The following is a 21751-nucleotide window of genomic DNA, read 5'->3' as shown; positions in this document are numbered from 1 at the left end:
GAGTTTTCTGAATTATATTAATATCTGGAAGACCTGATGAGTTCAGCTGTCATTACCAAAGATGGGGATCCCAAAGCCAAAGGGATATGTGGTCAACTTACCTCATTTTCTCCCCATTTGAATCCAGCCTTTGCAAAGAAACTTCTTGACACATCATGTTATCCAAGCAAATTTCTTCAATAATAAACTGGGAAGGATTCTGGATACATTTCCTGAGGACAAACTATGATTCTGTCCTCTCTCCCCTGCCCCACTGGGAATAATTCTTAATATCTAGAGTCATAGCTGAACCTACAGCAATTTTGAGAGTAGGCTTTCCTAGCTGGAAGGAATAGAAGATGAAGAAACATCCTAGGTAACTGTTGCTATTAGAGTGAGTTTAGAAGTAGTTGCCCCTAGAATAGTGCTTTCCCCACTCTTTTAATTATTCACCCTGAGGCAAAAGCTCTATCATCCCACCATAGGTACAACTCTGTCAACATAGATGGAAATGGTATTTTCCCCAATCCCATTGATTATATCTACTTCCTAACACCAACTATAAAATCATTATTTCTCTAATACAGCATATATTTATGATTTAAATGGAATAATTTAGAAAAACAAAGGATACCTATCATACCCAATTGAAAGTAAAGGTTGAATTTTAATTTTTAAATTTTTTTTTTTTGCAAAGCAATGTGGTTAAGTGGCTTGCCCAAGGCCATACAACTAGGTAATTATTAAGTGTCTGAGGTTGGATTTGAACTCAGGTACTCCTGACTCCAGGGCAGGTGCTCTATCCACTGCGCCACCTAGCCACCCCTAGGTTGAATTTTGATATGCAGAATGTGATTTGACTTTATAGTAAAAATGCCTGTGTTATCCCCTGCAGATAGCTCCAGAATCAATCCAGTACTATCCCCACATGTAAAGGGAAAAGGAACAGCAAGGGTTTTGAATAAAGGGACAGATACACAGAGACAGCAATGTTAGAGACATATCTGTTTAATAAATATGATTGTAAAAGCAATAAACAATAGCAATTATACATTACACTACATCTTATTTAACCAAAAAATACATCAAAAAAGTCATTTTAAAATTAGAAGTAGTTCCAATACGATAAGAAAACTTTCATTTTTTAATTGGCTTCCTATAAAAATAAGTTGGCTAATGAGGGATTTCAATGCTCAGTTGGAATTCTGGAAAACACAGAACAGCTGTCAAGTGTCCCATTGCTCTGGAAGTTGCTGTTTGGAACTTCTGAAAAAAGCAAAGCCAACCTCTGCATTTTGGAGGGGTTGAGTCTAATTATCAAGAAGGCAAGGAAGCTGCTGGCCCTTTGCACAATTTTCCTCCAGGGCTCCAGAAAGGTCTGAAATCAGACCTGGCTCTAGGCTTATCTTGCATCTTGCCTGTTTCTTATAATGGCTTCTCCAGCATTTTGATCAACGAATCCTTAAACCTACTGTGATTCTGCTGCAGTTCCCTCTCTGTTACTGGCAAATAGGGGTAGGCACTTGGTTACCACTTAATCCCTGTGCTTTCTAGTTGCCTCTTCTGGAAGGTATACCTGGGCCCATAGGGGAAAAAAGAACTAATTCTCATTACTCTTTGGCCTAGTTCCTGGATCTTAGGGCTAATCTTCAAGAGATTTGGAGGTTCTTCAGGATGGTGGAGGTGGTAATGAGCAGTGGATCCTCTCTGAATAGAATATCAGAGCAATATGGGATTTTAGAGATCATTGAGTACAGTTTCCTTATTTTAAAAATGAGAAAAATGAAGGCCAGAGAGGGACAATGATTTCCCCAAGATTATATATTAGTTACTGTCAAAACCAGGACTAGGGCCCAGATCTCAATTGCAAAAATGGAATGCTATTTCCATCCCTCCCCTGTTGCCTCATTCTCAGATAACATGAGCTGCTATTTTCCAAAGTGGTCATCAGTGACCAGTCTCCATAATAACTAACACTTAATTCCCACCCCTGATTTTCATACTAGGTCAAGAAGAAATTCTTTTTCTCCATTTAATAACATTGGAACTATATATCTAAGGCTGTACTATGCTGTTACTATCTAAAATTACTCTGCTGCTTTCTAATTACTCCATCTTCCAGATTCAAACCAAAACCTTTAATGGAATAGATCAACAAGTGTGCCTCTTAGTGGGACAGGAGCACCATAGTGGTAACTACTAAAGGCATCCAACTTCTAAGTTTAAACCTAGATTCCCAAACATAAAATAAACTGTTGACAAAGCTTTGGAAAGTTCCCAAACAAGCCTTCTTCTAGAGCTGAGGCAAAAGGGGATTTACACAGTCCTTCCTCAGGTTAGCCCAATGACTATATTGAACTCACTAAGCCATGAGTATTACCCAGCAACCATTGCATCCTGTATCAAAACCCCAGGTGAGTGATGAGGTTAATTGAGCTCTAGAGTGGAAAGATGGACTGCTCTTTCCTACTATTGAGGCTGGATTCTCTCCTTACTCCCAAGTCCTTAGGGCTTTCTCCTAAGCCTCCTCTATTATACAATCTATTCGTTCCTTCTTCTGTAGATTTCCAAGTCCACACCAAGGAAGATCCTGAAAAAAATCTGAGTTCCATTGAGCTTTTTTACTGACTTGCTTTACTATGTTCTTCCTACTTTATCCTTTCCCCCCCACTTAAATTGAAAACAGAATATTCATGGATATGTATGTATATGTTTGTGTCACTACCAGGACCATCAAAATAGTCAAAAATATCATCTTCACTATCTAACAAACCTTGCTTTATTTTTCTTAGAACTTTGTAATTTCTAAAATGGGTTTCCATTAAGTAAGGTGCTAACAACCCTTTTAGAGTTTAAGTCAGCTTAAAGTCACATGCACATTGCCACTTTACAATGAAAAGAGATTGGGTAATGTTTTCTCTCTTCAAAGCAATAACCATCAAGGTAAAGTAATATGTGTTTGGGAGGGTGGCAGAGCAGGGGATGAAGAGGAGATGAATTAAACCTATTGTAACAGAAATATAACATTTCCAAATCAATTGCCACTATAAATGGTACTGGTTTGACCACAGGAGTTCTAGTTAGGTATAAACAATTCTTTTGAATCTCTTCTACAAAGTATATGCCCCAATCTCAAGCATGCTTGAATAGCACCCTGTCACATATGAAATATTTTGGGAGATTAATGATAATTTTAAAAGTGACTTGAGGTTGGGAGTTCTAGATCAGAAGGTACACTATAGAACTAGATCCCTCTTCTTGTATAGGAGCCAGGTTAATTTTAGACTGTTCAGTGAGGATTTAGAGTCCATTGAACCCAAACCTATAACTATACAAAGGAAACTAGGACCCACACATAAAGGAAATAATCATTCAAGGTCATAGTAAGTGGCAAAGACAAGGGTGGAATCAAGATCTTTTGATTCCCAACTCAATGTTCTTTCCACTAATCTAGGATACCTCCCAATTCATTGGCAACTCCAACACAGAGAGCAATGTATAAGAGGCTTTAGTGAAAATGGAAATTCAGTGGGACAAATCTAAAGGTTGAATTTATATTCAGAAATGGGGGAGGTGGGAAAAGCTAATAGCAGGGTTGGAAAAAAAACAGAAACCGAGAGGCATTTAGATGTATTGGTCCACCAGAGTGGGGGGAGGGGCTAAATAAAGACAATGGTGGGGACATAGGAAAAATGGATTGGTTCAGGCGTGAAAAAATAATGGATGAAAAGTCAAATTAATGGTAAAATGAGATACCATCCCAAGAAGGGTAAAAAGAAGAGGGAAGTGGGTCCCTTCTACATGGATCTTGGAACCACTAAAAATACATCTATGAGAAAGAAGCGCCCATTTTCAATTTATCTCCCTGCCTCACTCTTCCCAGACAGATACTTCCCAGTATCTGCACCAATTGCCCCTTTCCTCCCTGGAGCCACAGAGCAAGAAGAGCCACTGCTATCCATTGGAGGGGCAGAAGGGCAATCGAACAGGAAAACAGAAATAAGGGGATTTAACAGAGAAAGAGCCCAGGGTTTCAAAACACCTACATGGCATCTCTTTCGTGTCATATGAAATTGTCTTGGGTGGCTAACCCAACCTAGTAGTAGGCTTTAGTGCTAAAATTGCTGTTAAATCTAGAGCCAAGAATACTTCCCCCCCAAAAAAAGTACATGCAGATTTCCTTGGTCTCTATTTGTTATGAATCTCCTACAAATACGACGGATCAGAAAAAAATAAAAGAGAGAAGAAGGAAGGGAAGAGGGGAGCGTTTTCCATTAAAAGAGAGCACCTGTACACCGCCCCTCCGAACGTGTTCTCAGGATCATGTCCACATGCACAGGTTTAAAGCTAAAAACCCTTGTTGTCTGTGTCTGAAGAATTAAAAAGTCCCGATGCAGTGAGTGTTTTAATGTGTTTTTGTTTGTTTTTGTTTTTTTGTTTGTTTGTTTTTTGTTTTTTTTTTGTTTTTGCTTTTTTTTTTTTTTACTGGCGTCCTCCATTCAAACATTTACATAGGTAGGGATTTCTTTTGTGCTTTGATTCTCAGCAACTATGGAAATACTTCCTGGCAAAATAGGAAACAGAACAACAAAGGGGAAAAAAATAGAGTTAGTGGACAGGAAACGATGATGCACTCGACAAGAGCGAAATTCTTTCCCGATCAGCAGGTCTCCGCCTTTGGGGTTTTTTTCTTTAAATTGTAAAGTGTGCCCCGGAAGGTCCCCGCTTTGGCGTAGAAGGTGGAGTGGCATGTCTTGCTCTTTTCAATCGGAGAGATGATTCACCAGGTTGAGCAGAAGGGGAGGGAGGGGAGGGTAAAGCTACTCTCCTAAGAGAAAATGTGTAACACTTACTCATTTAATGACATTTGAAATGAAAAGGTGTCAAAGACTTTGCAATCTGCTGAGTGATGTTCCAGGAGGAGGGATGGCTGCTCTAATAAAGTAAACAGTAACTGGGCTTCCCACCCCTGAAAATAGGATTGAGAATCAAATGACCCAAGAAAAATTCACTTAGAAGCTTTAAAAGAGACTAGACAGGGCGAATTCTGCTCTGGACTTGAGGACAGAAAAGCTTTTTTTCCCCGTTTTAACCAAAGCAATTACACATTTATCACCCTGTCTCCCCAAATAGAAGAAAATGCATTGAGAAAATTGGACACCAGATGTGACTGCAGTTGTTATTATTACCTACAATGCCGGCAGAGTTATTATGTTGAAATTTTCCCTTAATACATCTACAGACCTCTCCCATATCCATTTAAAGACAGGGTTATGTTTTCATTTAGCTACTCATTTTTTCCAGTAACATATTGAAAGTCATATGTAAGAGGTTTCCAGGCGACTTGGAATTATCAAGTTAAAGTGAAGCATGGATAGTGATGTATAAAATGCATCAGCCAGAGTCTGCAGCGCAGGGCTCAGATGAAACCATTTACAGCTCCAACTCTCCATGCTAACAAACTGGAGGAACCACAGGGAGAAAGTTACTATCCAAAATGTGGCTCCATTTATTGTTTAGCTTCCTAAGGGGAAAGGGGGAGGAGTGGGGTTCCATATCAAGAACGTTTAGCAATTTGGACATGAGCAGCACATCTCTGTCTAGATCTCTGATTCTCAAGAACAACTTAGCTGAAATCAGCAACTCTGCAGGTAAAGGGGAAGCCCTCTTTAAATATATTTGAAGTGTACCTTAGATTCTTTCTGCAGGGTGCAAAGTAAATAAAGCAGGCACTTGGCATTCCCCTCGGCATCCCCCTCGGCATCCCCCTCCACCACCCAATTCTTTTCCTTTAAGTGAAATTGCTCCCTGGGGATATAGTATAGATATAGTTTGATTGCTCCTTTCCCATAACAAATTGCCAAGATGCTTTTCATCCCCCCCCCCCTTGCTTCTTCTACACCCTACCTAGGAATCCTTTCTAGATTACTTCTAAGTTTCTGTAGTATCTAATTGGAAAAAAAACAACAACCTGAAAGTCTACTTTATCCCCCCCCCATCCCAGTCACCCCACTTTTAGGAAGCAATGATCCCCCTTTGACATTGGTAAGAGGATACTCCTCTCTCCCCTCTTGGGTATTGATTCATACTTACCACTCCTTGAAGTATCCCACTCCAACCCTTCCCCACCATGCCACCCATCACCCCTAAGATTATGTTTTCTCAGAGCAGATGCGTTGCTTTCATTCACATAAATGTCAGAAACCACATGGGTTAGTGAGGGTCCTAGGGCAGTTTTATGAAAGACAGGAAACAACTAAGGAGAAAACTATTGGAAAGAGACAAGAAGGCCCCACGTTATTATTTTACTTTCTGTCAATGTAAAAGCAAAGTAAGGAAAAAGTAAATTGACAGTTTAGCTTAGTTCCTACCAAGGATGTTAATTAACAGAGCAGAAGAGAGGTCTTAAGCTGGGAAAGGGGACAGAAGAAATTTAGCCAATTACTATTCAGACTGACCAGCTATTGGCTGCTGGAAATTATTTACCTACGGGCTGTGGGTCCAACTTCTCATCTATAAATTGGCCAGGGCTCCTCAGATCAGCCTGAGTGATATTGGGCCTGTTTTCACTGTGACTGACTGGGCTGATCAGCTCTTGCTCTTTCTCATTCTGCATCTGAGCATAAACATTAAGGCCCGGGATCTTCCTAAAATATTAACAAAAACTGTCAATTGCTATGTACATAGGACAGGTGTCAATGCTATATCACATTTTTTTAACCTGGGACAAGGATGGAGTGGATAGCTGGGGGGATTTAAAGGGCCGAGGGGGAGCCACGTACCTTTTGAACTTGTAGATAACAAATACGGCCAGCCCTACGAACACCACAGAGAGTAGCATCAGCATTGCTGACCCACTGTGACTTGGGGTGAGGTCTACGAGGGGGGCTGGAAGAAAAAAAAAGAAGCAATAAGGAGCAATGCTGCTGGTGAAAAGTGCTAGGCAGAAACACCCATGAAGATGTCAACAATATCAAACAGGAATGAAAAGGAGTATAATGCTGCCTCTATCAAAGTCATTTCATAATGATTTTTTTAATAACTTAGATTCCTTTAATGTTCAAAGTGGAACTAATTATACTACCTTAAATGCATCCTTCTTCCAAATTATCTCAATACAAATAATTTCCAGTTCTATACATCATCTTAATCTCTCTCCTGAACTCATTTCCCTTTATAAATGCCAGTTAGACATCTCTCTGTGTCTCTTCAAAATCTTAAAATCAAACTGGGACTAAAGTAAACCTCCCTATCTTCTCCCATAAACCCAACCTCCTCCAATCTTTTCTATTTCTCTTAAGGGTACAACAAAGCTTCCAGCCACCCAAATTCAGAGCTTCATAGTCATTCGTGACTTTTCCTCCTCCCTCAACCCTATGTCCAAGCAGTTGCTAAAACCTGAGTCAGCTCCTAATACATATTTCACATTCATCCCTTTCTCCTTGGTTCACATTGGCATAACCCTAATTCAAGATATCGTTATGTTTAAATTGGATTATCACAACAGACCCTAAAATTGATTTCCCTGCTTTCTGCCTTTCTTCTTTTTAATCTCTCCTCCCTTAATCTTAAGTATACATAAATCTGACTAGGTCACCCTTCTTCTCAAACATTGAACTCATATTGACTTTAGGCTAAAATAGTAGCTTCTGAGTTGAGATTTGAAAGCCCTAGCTTCCACTTGCTGAAATTTCCAGATTCATTCATATTGCATACTCACTATTCTAGGCCCACTGATTGGTCCTTAAACTCAATATTTTAGCTCCCACCTTCATGTCTTTGTACAATTTTTCTTCCATGTCTAAGATTCATTCCTTCACTTTCACTTAGTAGAATATGAATTCCTTGAGATCAGGGAATTGTTACTTCATTTTTGTCAATTTATCTTAGTGTTTCACTCAGTTTTTTGTAAGCAGTGGGTGCTAGATAAATGCTTGCTATATTGAATTAGCATCTCTAGAATCATGCAACACTTTGCTCACATAGCACTTCCTTCACAGTTCTTCCTTATCTCCCTATCACTTCTTTTTTGTCTTCAAATTATCTAGTAAATATTTCATTATGTACATATTTTTTTTCTCCTCCTTCCCTCCCTCAACCATCCAATTAACTAAAAAAAACCAAGCAAACAAACAAACAAACCAAAACTATTGACATATTCCCCTGGTATGCCTAGAATCTATCTAAGTATCTTGGGCATTGACATCTAATAAATGCTTTCTGAATTATATAATCCAATTCATTATAATCAAACCATAATGGCAAACCTCCTCTGAAATTACATATGTTCAATCACCTATTTATAACATGTTCCTATGGCAATAACTGTTCCCTATAACATTATTTTCTTTTATGTATTGGTTTCCTGGAAATAATTAATTGCATCAATTCTACACAATGAAATTCAATAATAATGTATTATATATTATGTGTATTATATTCTAGATACTGGGGATGCACTGTTAAAAATAAAATTCAGTGCCCTCAAGAAACTTAAATTCTGTTGGGGAAAGGGGCACTGATTTAGGGAACAATATGTATGCTGATAAGTAAAGTATGTGAATGGGTTACATAAATCTCCCTTTGTCAAAACATAAAATGGTAGAATTTCATAATTGGAGGGAATCTCAGAAATCATTGAGTCCAACCAATCTCTGAAAAATAATCTTTACCTTACATGGTCATCCAGTTTTCATTTGAAGATTTACATGTGTGTGTGTCTGTGTTTTATTATTTATCACTTTTCCAAGAAAGGAATCTAAATAACTAGTATGAAAGTTAAAAAACATTTATTAGTGCATTATTTCTCTCCTTTTCCTGGAAAACACATCCACTCACATATATACATATATACATATATATATATATGTATATATGTATATATATATATGTATATATGGATGGAAATGTCAACATAATGAATAATTGTCTAAAAAAAGTCAACCCTAGGCTTATCCACCATAGTCTTCAAAAGCATTTGTATAGCTTTCTACTAAATAAACCCTTGGAATTCTGCAATTCCCTGCCATCAGATCTTCTCAAAATCAAGACTCCAGAACAAAATTTTCAAGGATACATACCTTCCCCCAGGTACTTTCCAGGTTATGGATTACTGCTCCAAAGAATTTTTCTTGTTTTTCCCCCTCTAACCATGTTCATCTCAATTGCATGTGAAGATAGTTTTCAACATTCTGAGTTCCAAATCACTCCCTCCCTTCCCTTCCTTCTTCCTTCTCCAAGTCTGAAAGCTATCTCCTTTTTTTTTAAATATTTTATTTATTTAAGGCAATGGGGTTAATTGACCTGTCCAAGGTCACACAACTAAGTAATTAAGTATCTGAGGTTAGATTTGAACTCAGGTCCTCCTGACTCCAGGGTCGGTCCTCTATCCACTGTATCATTTAGCTGCCCCAAATAACCTCCTTTTTAATCTTTCAATCATCTATCTCCCTAACTTGATATACTTTTTTATTTTTTTTTAGATTTTTGAAGGCAATGGGGTTAAGTGACTTGCCCAAGGCCACATGGCTAGGTAATTATTAAGTGTCTGAGGTCGGATTTGAACCCAGGTACTCCTGACTCCAAGGCCGGTGTTCTGTCAACTGCACCACCTAGCTGCCCCATTGATATACTTTTTTAAAGAAAGATTATTTATTATTATTATTTATTTTGAATTTTACAATTTCTCCCCAATCTTGCTCCCCGCCCCCCACAGAAGGCAGTCTGTTAGTTTTTACATTGTTTCCATGGTATACATTGATCTAAGTTGAATGTGATGACAGAGAAATCATATTCTTAAGGAAGAAAAATAAAGCATAAGAGATAGCAAAATTAAATAAGATCAGGTTTTTTTCCTAAGTTAAAGGTTATAGTCTTTGGCTTTGTTTAAATTCCACAATTCTTTCTCTGGATACAGATGGTATTCTCCATCGCAGATAGCCCAAAATTGTACCTGATTGTTGCACTGCTGGAATGAGCAAGTCCATCAAGGTTGATCATCACCCCCATGTTGCTGTTAGGGTGTACAATGTTTTTCTGGTTCTGCTCATCTCACTCAGCATCAGTTCATGCTTCCCTGAATTCCCATCCCTCCTGGTTTCTAATAGAACAACAGTGTTCCGTGACATACATATATCACAGTTTGTTAAGCAATTCGCCAATTGAAGGACATTTACTTAATTTCCAATTCTTTTTCACCACAAACAGGGCTGCTATGAATACTTTTGTACAAGTGATGTTTTTAGCCTTTTTCATCATGTCTTCAGGGTAAAGACACAGTAGTGGTATTGCTGGATCAAAGGGTATGCACATTTTTGTTGCCCTTTGGGCATAGTTCCAAATTGCTTTCCAGAAAGGTTGGATAAGTTCATAGCTCCACCAACAATGTAGTAGTGCTCCAGATTTACCATATCCCTTCCAACATTGATCATTGTCCTTTCTGGTCATATTGGTCAGTCTGAGAAGTGTGAGGTGGTACCTCAGAGATGTTTTAATTTGAATTTCTTTAATAAATAATGATTTAGAGCAATTTTTCATATGACTATGGATTGCTTTGATTTTCTCATCTGTAAATTGCCTTTGCATATCTTTTGAGCATTTGTCAATTGGGGAATGGCTTTTTTTTTGAAAATTTGACTCAGTTCTCTTTTTATTTTAGAAATGAGTCCTTTGTCAGAAATACTTCTTTTGATCTTGGTTACAGTGGTTTTGTCTCTGCAAAAACTTTTTATTTTAATGTAATCGAAATTATCTAGTTTGTTTTTAATGCTGTTCTCCATCTCTTCCTTGGTCATAATTTGCTTCCCTTTCCATAGATCTGACAGGTAAACTACTCCTTGATCTTCTAGTTTGCTTATAATATTGTTTTATATATAGATTCTATATCCATTTTGATCTTATCTTGATATAGGGTATGAGGTGTTGATCTAATCTACAACTTGGTATACTTTTAATGATTCTATTTGCTAGAAAATTTCTGAATCTTGGAACATGGTATTTTTCAAATAATACATACCTTAACCAGGAAAAAAAAAAGTCAAAAATATCCTCTCCAACTATAGGTCAATGACCTTTATGTTCTACCCATTTAGGAAAAGTCTGTTATTCAAAGGTGTGAATGACCTTTAAAGCATCATTTTCTATAGCTCATCTTTGTCTGAAGTCAAGAGGGAGATGCTCTTTTCTAGTTGCCCAAGTACAAAGTTGACAGTAGAGGTGACTACTGAACCATTGAAAGTAAATGATAATCAATCCTGAAAACAGGTTCTGACTCAAATTTGTTTTTTTTCAGGTTACAACCCAGCTAGTTTGCTGGATATTCTCTAAGACTGGTTCCCATTAAATAGCCCTTAGAGGGGATACTGAGAAACAAAAGTCATGTCTTCTTCCTAAGAGAACAGGCTTGCATACTTTAGTCTGTTCAGTTTTCCAAAGTCTTTGAAATCAAGGCACATTTTATTGCTTTGGGGATTAAGGGACAAGTTAGCTGTGAAGTAAAGAAGGGAAATGTGTGCATGTGAGAGGTCAGGCCAGTGACCATGAGACTAGAAAGGCCTTGCGGTATTAGGATGCCCAAAGCAAAAATGATCTCATATTGATGTAAAACAAGGTACTTCCTAACCTAAGCAAAGGAAGTGTCAGTACTAGAGGGGTTGAGAGATGCTTCAGGCAGATCTGAGATTAGAAACAAAGCAGACAGCCCTCAAAGACACATGAGGTACAAGCTTTCAAATAACTATTTTTCATATATGCATTCATTTCTGATTCCAGATAGCCTTGTTCTGGTATACAAGGATTTGCTTTGTGACAAATCAAATCCTAAATTATTCCAGTGAAAGTTCAAAGCTTCCTATGGCTTGTGAAACTCCAGGGAACAGAATTTACAAATCTTGCCTAGAGCAAATAAATACCTAATCTTAGTTCTGGCTTCAGGGGTCCTCATCAGAGGAAACTAAGGGCGTTTTATTCTGGGGAAGAAGGACATGATCAATTTACACTCATCAAATGAGGAATGTCTGAACAAATTATATTACAGGCTAGAGGTGAGGATCAAATGGAATAATAAGTGTAGAGCTCTTTAAACAGTTTCTGGAACATAGTAGGTACAGAATAAATGCTTATTCTCTTCTTTCGGATACCTGTCATCCTTTGATCCTAAGTAAATTGCCCAAGGTCACCTATAGCAAACCAGTGGCATACACAGAGCATGGAGTCGGGTTTTCTGTTGTGCTCTTTCAAATTCTCTATGCTTACAACCCTGTCAGTACTATGAGGAATAACCCCAGAGACAAAATAGCACAAGTATTCAATAGAGAATGGACACTTGCCTCTCTCTCTCTCAGCTTCCTTCCCCACATCGATATGCTCCCACAGGGTTAAACCTGCAATTCAGTTCCCAATCATTCGGAGTTCAATCCTATGAGCATCTGCCTTAGTCATTCTGACTCTAAGCATCCAAACTGGAAAGCAATTGGGGGAACCTAGTAGAAAAATTGTGCCAGTATCTTGCATGCTTAATTCCCATTATCTTTTGAGACCCTCTACATGAGTGGTCCCAGGCAGGCAGCTTTAGCAGAGCTTAATCCTTGAGAACCACTGCCCTCTATGTTCAGTGGCTTTTGGATGCAGATCCTGTCCTTCCTAGAAACAATCCTATTATTGCTCCAGCCAGTAGCAGCTGCATAGCTGTTTTCCTAACACTTAGGTATGTTTGTGTGGGTTTTGCTGAGGAATGGAAACTCTTATGATAAATGGGCTGCAGCTTGTTCCTTAGAATTAGCATAAATTAGTCCCTCTCCAGTTGCAACTAAACAAGGTAGAGGCTGGGGAAAAAAGTGCTGAGTGCTTGACTTGCCATTATTCACAAAGAGAAACATGACTGTGAGGTGGTAGCAATGTTTCTCCTACCTCCTTGTTCATGAACAGAGGCACAAGGGCAAGCATACATGAACACACAAATACACACACACACACACACACAAAATTTTAACATTTGGTTTAATTCAATTATAATGGGTATGATTATTTAAAGTCCCAAATAGGTTAACAGATTGAGTGGGTGTTACTTCTGGATGTGCTTTCCCTCACTTTGGTAAATGATACCCATTTCCTCATCCCCATTTCCCTCCCAGCCATAATGCAAACAGAAAAAAATTCTCCAAATGCCTACTATGAACATCACACCATGTCAGACATTGAGCAGGCAAAAGAAAATGGCACCTTTACTGTTCAAAAATATAAAAAAAAAAATAAGGGGAAGGGCAGAATGTACTGATGATTTCGTAATTATAGGGAATTTTCTAGAGTGAAAAGTGCCTCCACCAAAGGTTTCTTGTAAGCACATCTGTATGTGGAGTATTTTAAATATAGGAAATGCATCCACAAATGCAGATTGACAACTCATCTATAATCTACAGTCTCAGAGAGCAGTCTAGGGGCATTGGGAAGTTAAGTGACTCATTTATGGTCAAATAGTTAGCATGTATTACAGTCAAGACTTGAAATCAATTCTTCCTTATTTCAAGGGAGTAGAAACAATAGATATAGATTCATTGTCTTTGGTATTTGAATTAAGCCTAACGAAAATCTGTTTTAATCGATGCTTTTCGAAAATGAAGAGAGAAAGATATGTTACCCCCCAAAAAAAGTTTTCGATGTCAAAACAGGGCGATAGCTCTTAAACCATATACAACTGAAGCAGATGCCAGATATACTATATTGTCTTTTTCAAAAGGTTCCCAACAGGCAGTAATTCAATCTTGAAATGAAAAATTTTTTTCTTAATGTTGAATTGAGGGTCCATCTGAAAATGACCAGTAAATAACCCAGATACCCTTGTGACTATCTCTTTATCCCCACTGTCTCCATTCCATCATACTTGCTTCATAAACGAATAGAAAAAAGAATACTGGTAAGGGATCATTCTTCAGTAATTCTGTCATTTCATTAAAATTTCATTTTGCTGTTATTCAGTCATTTTCAATCATGTTGATTCTTTGTGACCCCCACGTAGGGTTTTCTTGACAAAGATACTGAAATGGTTTGCCATTTCCTTCCCAGTTCATTTTACAGATGAGGAAACTGAGGCAAACAGGGTTAAGTGATTTGCCCAGGGACATACAGCTAGTATCTGAAACTATATTTGAATTCAGAAAAAATAATCTTCTTGATTAGAGGCATTCTATCCACTGTACCACCTAGCTGTTCTGCTGAAGTTTCATAGCTAGCGGTTACATAAGGTTTCACAATTTGCAAAGCACTTTCTTTATGTTAACTCATGAAAACAGTGCTAGACAGAAAAAAAAAACAGCAGGGTGATATAATGGGCAGGATATTGGGAATCAGGAAGACTTTAATAACTGTGAACCTGGGCAAATAACTTCACCTCTATGTCCTTCAATCAAATCTCTATGGTACAGTGGTTAGAGCAGGAGAATGGGAGTTTGAATCTAGCCTCAGACATTTACTAGCTGTGTGACCTGGGTAAGTCTCTTAACCCAGACTGCTTCACATCAAGGACTATCTCCAGTTATCCTGATTCATATCTGGCCACTGGATCTATTTGGCTGCAAAGGAAAAGGTTGAGGCTCGTGATTTAGCTCAAATTCAATTCATTTGCTTGTCATGGCCTTCTTCAAGAATGAAGGACAAAACTTTAAGACTCAACAGTTTTAGTCAAGCTCTAGTCTGGTTGCTATGTACATTGGCAGAAGAAGCCTTATTGGAGGATTCTTATGACAAACTTCTAAGCAGTTTTTCATATTTGCTACTATACTTTTTGTGCACTCTAGAAGATATAATTTGCTTAACCTTTATAAAATTCATAGACATTCAATTACATTTGTTGCTAAGATACTGGTCCATGCTTTAATCATTTAACTGGTTCAGGCATCAACTTCTTAGCTGGTCTTGCCCATTCATCTAAATCATGGACATAATAGTCTTGACTCAGTGGCACATTCATTTTGTCCCCACTAACTCCCACAGTCATTTTTTCATTCAGACAATTAAGTTAACTCCCAGGACATGGGAGAATTAGGGTTTAATGGTTAGTGCTAATTTCCTCCCATACTTCACATCATACTTCTTCTCATTTAATTCATGTTTCTGTTCCAACTGATACCTTGGATTCTAAATCAGATTTATTGTCAGGAAAAAAAAAAGATGTATCTCTTGCCATGCCATTTGGATGGACTTGAACCTGATTAGTCTGGCATTGGAAGAAACCTTAGATTCCATGATGGAAACAAAGATCAGCCCTGGAAAGAATAAAGAATTCTAATCCCAGAAAGAAATGAATTCAAATCCTGTTCCTGAAACCTACTAGCTATAAGACTAATAGAAAGTCACTCAGCCTCTCTCAAACCATTTTCTGCTCTGCAACAAGGGAGAGAATAACTGGTGGAACATGCCTTACAAAGCTGCAGTGAGGATCAAAAGTGATCCTGTTTATAAAACACTTTGCAAAGTTGAAAAGGCCATATCAGTTTCAACTATTTTTCCTTCCATCCTTAGCTCCAAACTGCAGAGTATGTAGTTGTTATATTAGGTTATTTGTTATATTAGGTAGACAAAGAAGTCAAAACAAGAAACTTCTTCATCCAAATTTATTTCTGTATATACAAAGACCTAAGCATATGTACATACACATACACATATACATACACATATACATATACATACACATATACATATACATATATATACATATACATATATATACATATACATATATATACATATACATATAAAATATATCATCATCATCACAGTTACTATATATCTAGAGCTTTAAGGTATAAAAAGCACTTTACATACCATCTAATTAATCCTCACAACCACCCTGAGAAATAGGTACTATATTACAGATCAGAAAACTGAGCAAAGCACCAGTTCAATGACTTGCCTTAAGTCACAGAATTAAAATAAATGTTTAATTCCGGATTTGAACTCAGTTCTTTCTGACTCCTTGTCTGATGTTCTATCCTTTGCACTAATCCATCTGCCTCAACATTTGTGAAGGCCCCCCCCAATATCTGGACTAGGGACAATTTAAAGGAGTTGCCTCAAGTACAAAAAGGTTAGGTGACTTTCCCAGGGTCGAAGAGTTTATAAAACCAAGGCTAGGGTTTGAAACCAGGTCTTTCTTACTCCTAGTCCATGGCTTCAAACACTATACCATGCTATACTATACCATATACCATAAATATAAGATATGAATATGACTTGTTACTGTGCATTGAAAGCAGATATCTGCTAAATTGGCTTGGTGATTTTTATAAACAAAATCCTGTTTTAAAATACATTGCCTCTTAGAGATATTCCCATTCCCTGTTCCCAGAAATTTTACCTTTCCTTCTCTCCCCCTGTTCTATTTACTTAAAAATAGTGAAGGAGAAAAAACAGTAGCTCTAATTCCTTGTGTTAACTCAGGGTAAAGGAAGGGAAGAAGAGACCCCTTCAATCTAAAATATTCTTATGACCCTTGTCCCTAAATATCTGTGTTGTCAATTGGACTGGCTAGTCAGCCTGATATAATAACCAATTAAAATGATCACTAACTTGGTTGATGTTGATTGGCAGATCAGACAACCAGTGGTACCAGGCTGCAAAGTTGTTTGGAGCAGAGATGGGGGTCTATTAGATCAATACTCCCACATACAACACTGTCAAAAACTTGGTCTTTGCTTGTCCTTCTGCTCTTAAGTTCCCCCAGGAACTTCTCTCTTATTGTCATTTTCAGCCTTCACTTCAGCATCAATGATGTCCCCCAAATCTCATTAGAACTATCCTCTTGACTGAGCTTCGGTCTTATCTATCCAACTGCCAATGTCTAAAGTGGGCATTTCCACTTTATTGTCTTATTGTCACTTCAAACTCAACATCCTTCACATTTTCGTCTTGCCCCCTCAACTGACTCCTCTTTGGATTTCTTAGGCTTTACTCAGCAGCAAGCACCATTTTTTCAAGAATCAGGATTCAAAACTTTGGAATCATCTTTGAATTCTTCATTACTTATAAACCAACATTTGCTACATTTTTGTATAATCTTCTATGTCCTTGACCTTTTTTTCTTAGGTTTTTGCAAGGCAAATGGGGTTAAGTGGCTTGCTAGGTAATTATTAAGTGTCTGAGGTCGGATTTGAACTCAAGTACTCCTGACTCCAGGGACAGTGCTCTATCCACTGCACCACCTAGTTACCCTGACCCTTTCTTTCAATTGTCATTACCCTAGGTCAACTAGGTGTCATAGTAGAGTATTGAGTTTAGAATCAGGAAGACTCATCTAAATGAGTTCAAATCTGACCTCAGTTGTGCCTCAGGGCAAGTCACTTAATCCTCCCCCCACCCCCTCCAGTTTTTTAACTGCTTTTCCTCATTATGGCTTCTAAGAGAATAATGTGGTGTCAGATTTAGGAGTCAATACAAGTACACTCCCAGGATTAGGAAGAATCAAATTCTAAGATTCAAACAATGTTCAGTTTTCAAAAGTTTACAGGAAATTTAGTGATTCCCACAAATCAGATATGAGATGGAAAGCAACAGCAACCTAAATTCAATGTTTAATGGCATCCAAATATCTAAAAAGTTTCAAAAAAGGAACAAAATTTGAAACTAAAAAGAAGGCTAGTAAATTCCTAGAAGGAGACAGCTCCTTTTCCCTTAGAGAGAATCAAATTATGCTCTGCCTCTCTCTCCAGTCACATACTCTGGGTCTAACATTTTTAAAAGAAGGCTGTTGAACATCTGTTGTGTAATTAATGGAATGCAACAGCATGCTGTAATATTCCCTGGGAAGTTATTAACTACATTGCTTATGAGAAATGAAATGCTGCATGTAAACAACGGACCTTTTTCTTGGGGGGAGTGGGGAGGAAAACAAGGGAGATTTAGAGATTTAGAGTTGTTGCAACTTCTATTTTAACTTGACAGCCCACCTGCTTTCTTCTTATTCTTAATATCTATTTTATTATAGGTATTTGTGTCATTACTTTGTTAGGGTTAATCATCCTCACCAAAACCTGACACCAATACTTGAAAATCTCCTTTGAAATAAACCTCCCAGATGCATAAAGACAGAGATCAAATCTGGTTACAACAAATCGGATTATAGCAAATCTGAGACAATGTTTTAAGAGATATTTGATAACACAATTCTGATTCAATAACAATATAGACAGGCTCCAGGAGTTTGTTGCAAAAGACAATTGAAGTAGGGGCGGCTAGGTGGTACACTGGCCCTGGAGTCAGGAGGACCTGAGTTCAAATTTGACCTTAGACTTTTAATAATTGCCTAGCTGTGTGACCTTGGGTAAGCCACTTAACCCCATTGCCTTGCAAAAACTAAATAAAAAAATAAGACAATTGAAGTGGTCAATGAAATAACTGATGAAATGAACCAGAAACATGTGGAGGTAGTGCAAGATGAAAGAGAAAGAGAAAAAAAATCTCCAATATATCAATAAATACACATTTATTGAATTTCCTCCTACATGCACCATACTTAACTTGAACTCTAAGATCCAGAGACACTACCCAGAGAATTTCAAGTAAGCTGTCCCCTCATACTCAGAAGAAATTTATATAAAAGAGCTCTTGTAAGGATATTTGGTTTGATGCTACTCAAGAGATGAAAACAGGCCCCTGTTTCTTTCCCTGATTTTGTAACCACTGGTTCCTGACTTTGGTTCCTGGTTCATCTCTTCACCTACCTCGTCCAGGTTATTAGATGTTAGATCTCTTACTGCTAATGTTTCTCCAGATTATTCTCTAGTCCTTTCTCCTTGTCTACAGGGACTATTGATACTTCCTCTTAAATCTTTAATTTAAGCTTTCTCTGACATTAACCCTACAATGTTAGGTGTATTCATAGAATATGACAGTGTTCTCTAATTTGGGTTCATCTCCCCTAAGACAAAAAGTCACTTCTTCCTTAAATAACTTAAAGCAATCTTGTAAAACTTTTTTCTTTTTTTGTTTCAATTTTTACTTTTTTCACTAACTTGTTCAAATCAATTTGCTATCTTGACATTCTTCAAAAAAGACTGTCTTTTCTACAGGAATATTCCATTACCATTCAATCATGTCTGCATCTAAGACATAGATTATCATAGATTCAATACTGAAAGAGACTTTGAAGGCCACCGAGTCCATCCCCTTTCATTTTATACAGGAGGAAACTGAGATATGTATAGCCTCACTCAGCTAGTAAGCATTTATATAGCTGGATTTGAACCCAAACTTTCCTGACTCTAGTTCCAGTCCTCTACCCATTGCTCTGTCTAGATGCCTTCATATTCCTTCTCTTTTCAAAATGCCATAATTCTGCAAGTTGTATATAATAGATTTGCAGTTTCAAGTATAACCATCTTTTTAAAAAATTTATACTATGTTGTAAAAATGCTTGCTTTATACCATAAATTAAAGCAAAATAAAATAAAATTCCTTAAGATGATGTTAGCATTCATCAAGTCATGCAGCCCCTGTTGTTTATCATCTTTCTTCTTTTCCCTTCCTTTCTCTCTTTATCTCATTCTTCCTTTGCTCCTGCCCAGATCTTTGACCTCATTTCCTCCCATAGTAACTGATAACTTAGAACTTGTGAAGTCAGAGTTGGAACAATTTGCTGCTTAGAATCATAGAACTAGTGTTAGAAGGGAAGTCTTGGTCTTATAGTCCAAATCCCTTTACTTTCAAGAAGAAACAAAGGTCTTGGGAGGTTAAGTGCTTCCTCTAAGTTCATTGAGTCTGTAAACATCAGAGGAAGTCTTTGAATACAGTTATCACAACTCTAGAGTAACTTCTCTTCCCATTGTGTCACACTGTCCCTTTTGCCTTAGGCATACTCAGAACAATAAGGGATAATCTCCTTGGAATTTCCTGAACCTTCTGGACTCCAGGCAAGAAGGGACCTTTAGCAATATGAAGAGTATTAAAAGTGAGTCATGACAACCTTTACAAAAGAAAAGAATGTAAACATGGTATCTAATTTTTGGAGCAATACCTATCTCTCTGCAAGCCAATTGTTTGCTATTCATAATTAGAGTTTTTAAAGACACTCTTTTAACTGAATCAGAAACCCTAATTTATTAGGCCCAGTGGTCATTATATCATATATAATATGATATAATGACAGCATAAACTTCTGTTTAAACAAATATATAGTGCTGATAACAGAAATTGTTACTAATAATCAACATCCTATGACAGTCCATGGAAAAGCAGGGGGAAAAATTGGGAAGTCCTCTAAAACATTGTTGTGATTTCTAATCATTAGTGAGCAATATTGAGGAACAGGTACTCTGGATGACTTTGTATGACAAAGAATATTTACTCATCCTACGACCTGCTCAAATTTATATATGATTTATCATTTGCATAGGACTTTTTATATCTATGATATCAATTGGATCAATGGGTACTTCAAATATTACATGCACATTACAGATTCAGTTCTTAAGGCAAAGAAAAGTTAAAAGATTTTTCCTAAGTCAAAAAGATTTCTTTTATGAATCTCTTCTTCAACCTCTCCTTAGTTGAACACACATTCACACAATGGGCCATAAGAGGGTGACCTGAATGCTTCCTCAGGGTTCTAAGAGTAAGTGAGGGGTTGAGTTTCTTGGACTGAATCTCATGAGCTTCCTATTAATTATCAAACAACAATTTAAATTAGATTTTGCCAAAAGTGTTTAAGAAATGGTATAGAGAGCAGAACCAAGAGAATATACACATTAAAAATAACATTGTGAGATGATCAGCCCTGATGGATACAGCTGCTCTCAGCAGTTCAAGGAGCTAGGACACCCTATTGAACTGACTATAGACAATGCTATCCCCATCCAGAAGAATGAGGAACATTACAGAATCTGATAACATTACATTCACTTTTTTTTTAAATCTCTTATGTATTTCTTTCCCTTAATCCTAGCTCCTCATACCAAAAATGCTTAATACAAATGTGCATGTAAAATATTAACCTGATTGGTTACCACTGAGGGAAGGGGAATGGGAAAGTAGGGTGGAAGGAGATTTTGTAACATAAAAATATTTATCTACATATGAATGGATGTTGAAAAACTTTTTATAACATGTATTTGGAAAAATAAAATATCAATTAAAAAAAAGAAATAGTATAGAATCAAAATATTCTCCCCCCCCCCCAAAAAGCCTCAGGAAATATTCTTCCATAAGTACTCACAGAATTCAAGGGGAAAGGGAACTTAAATTTAGATGATATTGATGATATTGACATAGATGATATTGATGATGACCAAAACATCAACTCATAAGTCCAAATTACTGGAAGCCCAGCATTCTCCTCTGGGACAGAGGAATCTCACTACTTGAAAATACTTACTTCTTTGGGAGCAAACCATCTTTCTGTAGCCATCTGTGCCCCTGTTAATCTTCTGAATGATTTATCTGTCACTTGTTTTGTCTATTTTTTTTTAGGTTTTTGTAAGGCAAATGGGGTTAAGGGGCTTGCCCAAGGCCACACAGCTAGGTAATTATTAAGTGTCTGAGACCGGATTTGAACCCAGGTACTCCTGACTCCAAGGCCGGTGCTTTATCCTCTACGCCACCTAGCCACCCTTATTTTGTCTCTCTCTTAACATGATCAACTGGGTTGGGAAGGGAGACAGAGAAAGAGAGATTCATAGAGAGAAAGAGATGTATATACACAGATTTAGAGAGAAGGGAGAAATAGAAGGAAGAGAGAAAAAGAGAAAGGGAGAGAAGAAAAGGAAAGGGACAGAGGTAGGAAGACAGA

At 37.5% G+C, this 21751-nt stretch overlaps 1 protein-coding gene across 4 annotated transcripts in view; it reads right to left on the bottom strand.

Annotated features, from left to right (window-relative positions):
- Nucleotides 1-802: 802 nt before the first annotated feature.
- Nucleotides 803-21751, bottom strand: part of SORCS1 (sortilin related VPS10 domain containing receptor 1) — a 741634-nt gene continuing 720685 nt past the window's right edge. Inside the window, exons 25-27 of one of the 4 annotated variants that reach the window (XM_074233753.1) lie at nt 6762-6867; nt 6466-6626; nt 803-1245 (exon numbers count right to left, since the gene is read on the bottom strand). In XM_074233753.1, coding sequence (XP_074089854.1) covers nt 1166-1245; nt 6466-6626; nt 6762-6867 — 347 coding nt within the window. In that variant the 3' untranslated portion in view covers nt 803-1165. Of the gene's footprint in view, nt 1246-1277; nt 4808-6465; nt 6627-6761; nt 6868-21751 lie in introns of those variants that run through there. The other 3 variants (XM_074233751.1, XM_074233752.1, XM_074233754.1) reach the window with 3 other exon arrangements.

This window comes from Macrotis lagotis, chromosome 4 (assembly GCF_037893015.1).
Source record: "Macrotis lagotis isolate mMagLag1 chromosome 4, bilby.v1.9.chrom.fasta, whole genome shotgun sequence".
In the NCBI taxonomy this organism is placed as follows: domain Eukaryota; kingdom Metazoa; phylum Chordata; class Mammalia; order Peramelemorphia; family Peramelidae; genus Macrotis; species Macrotis lagotis.
The sequence above is the reverse complement of the archived record's forward strand: the minus strand, read 5'-3'. Positions and strand labels throughout refer to the sequence as shown.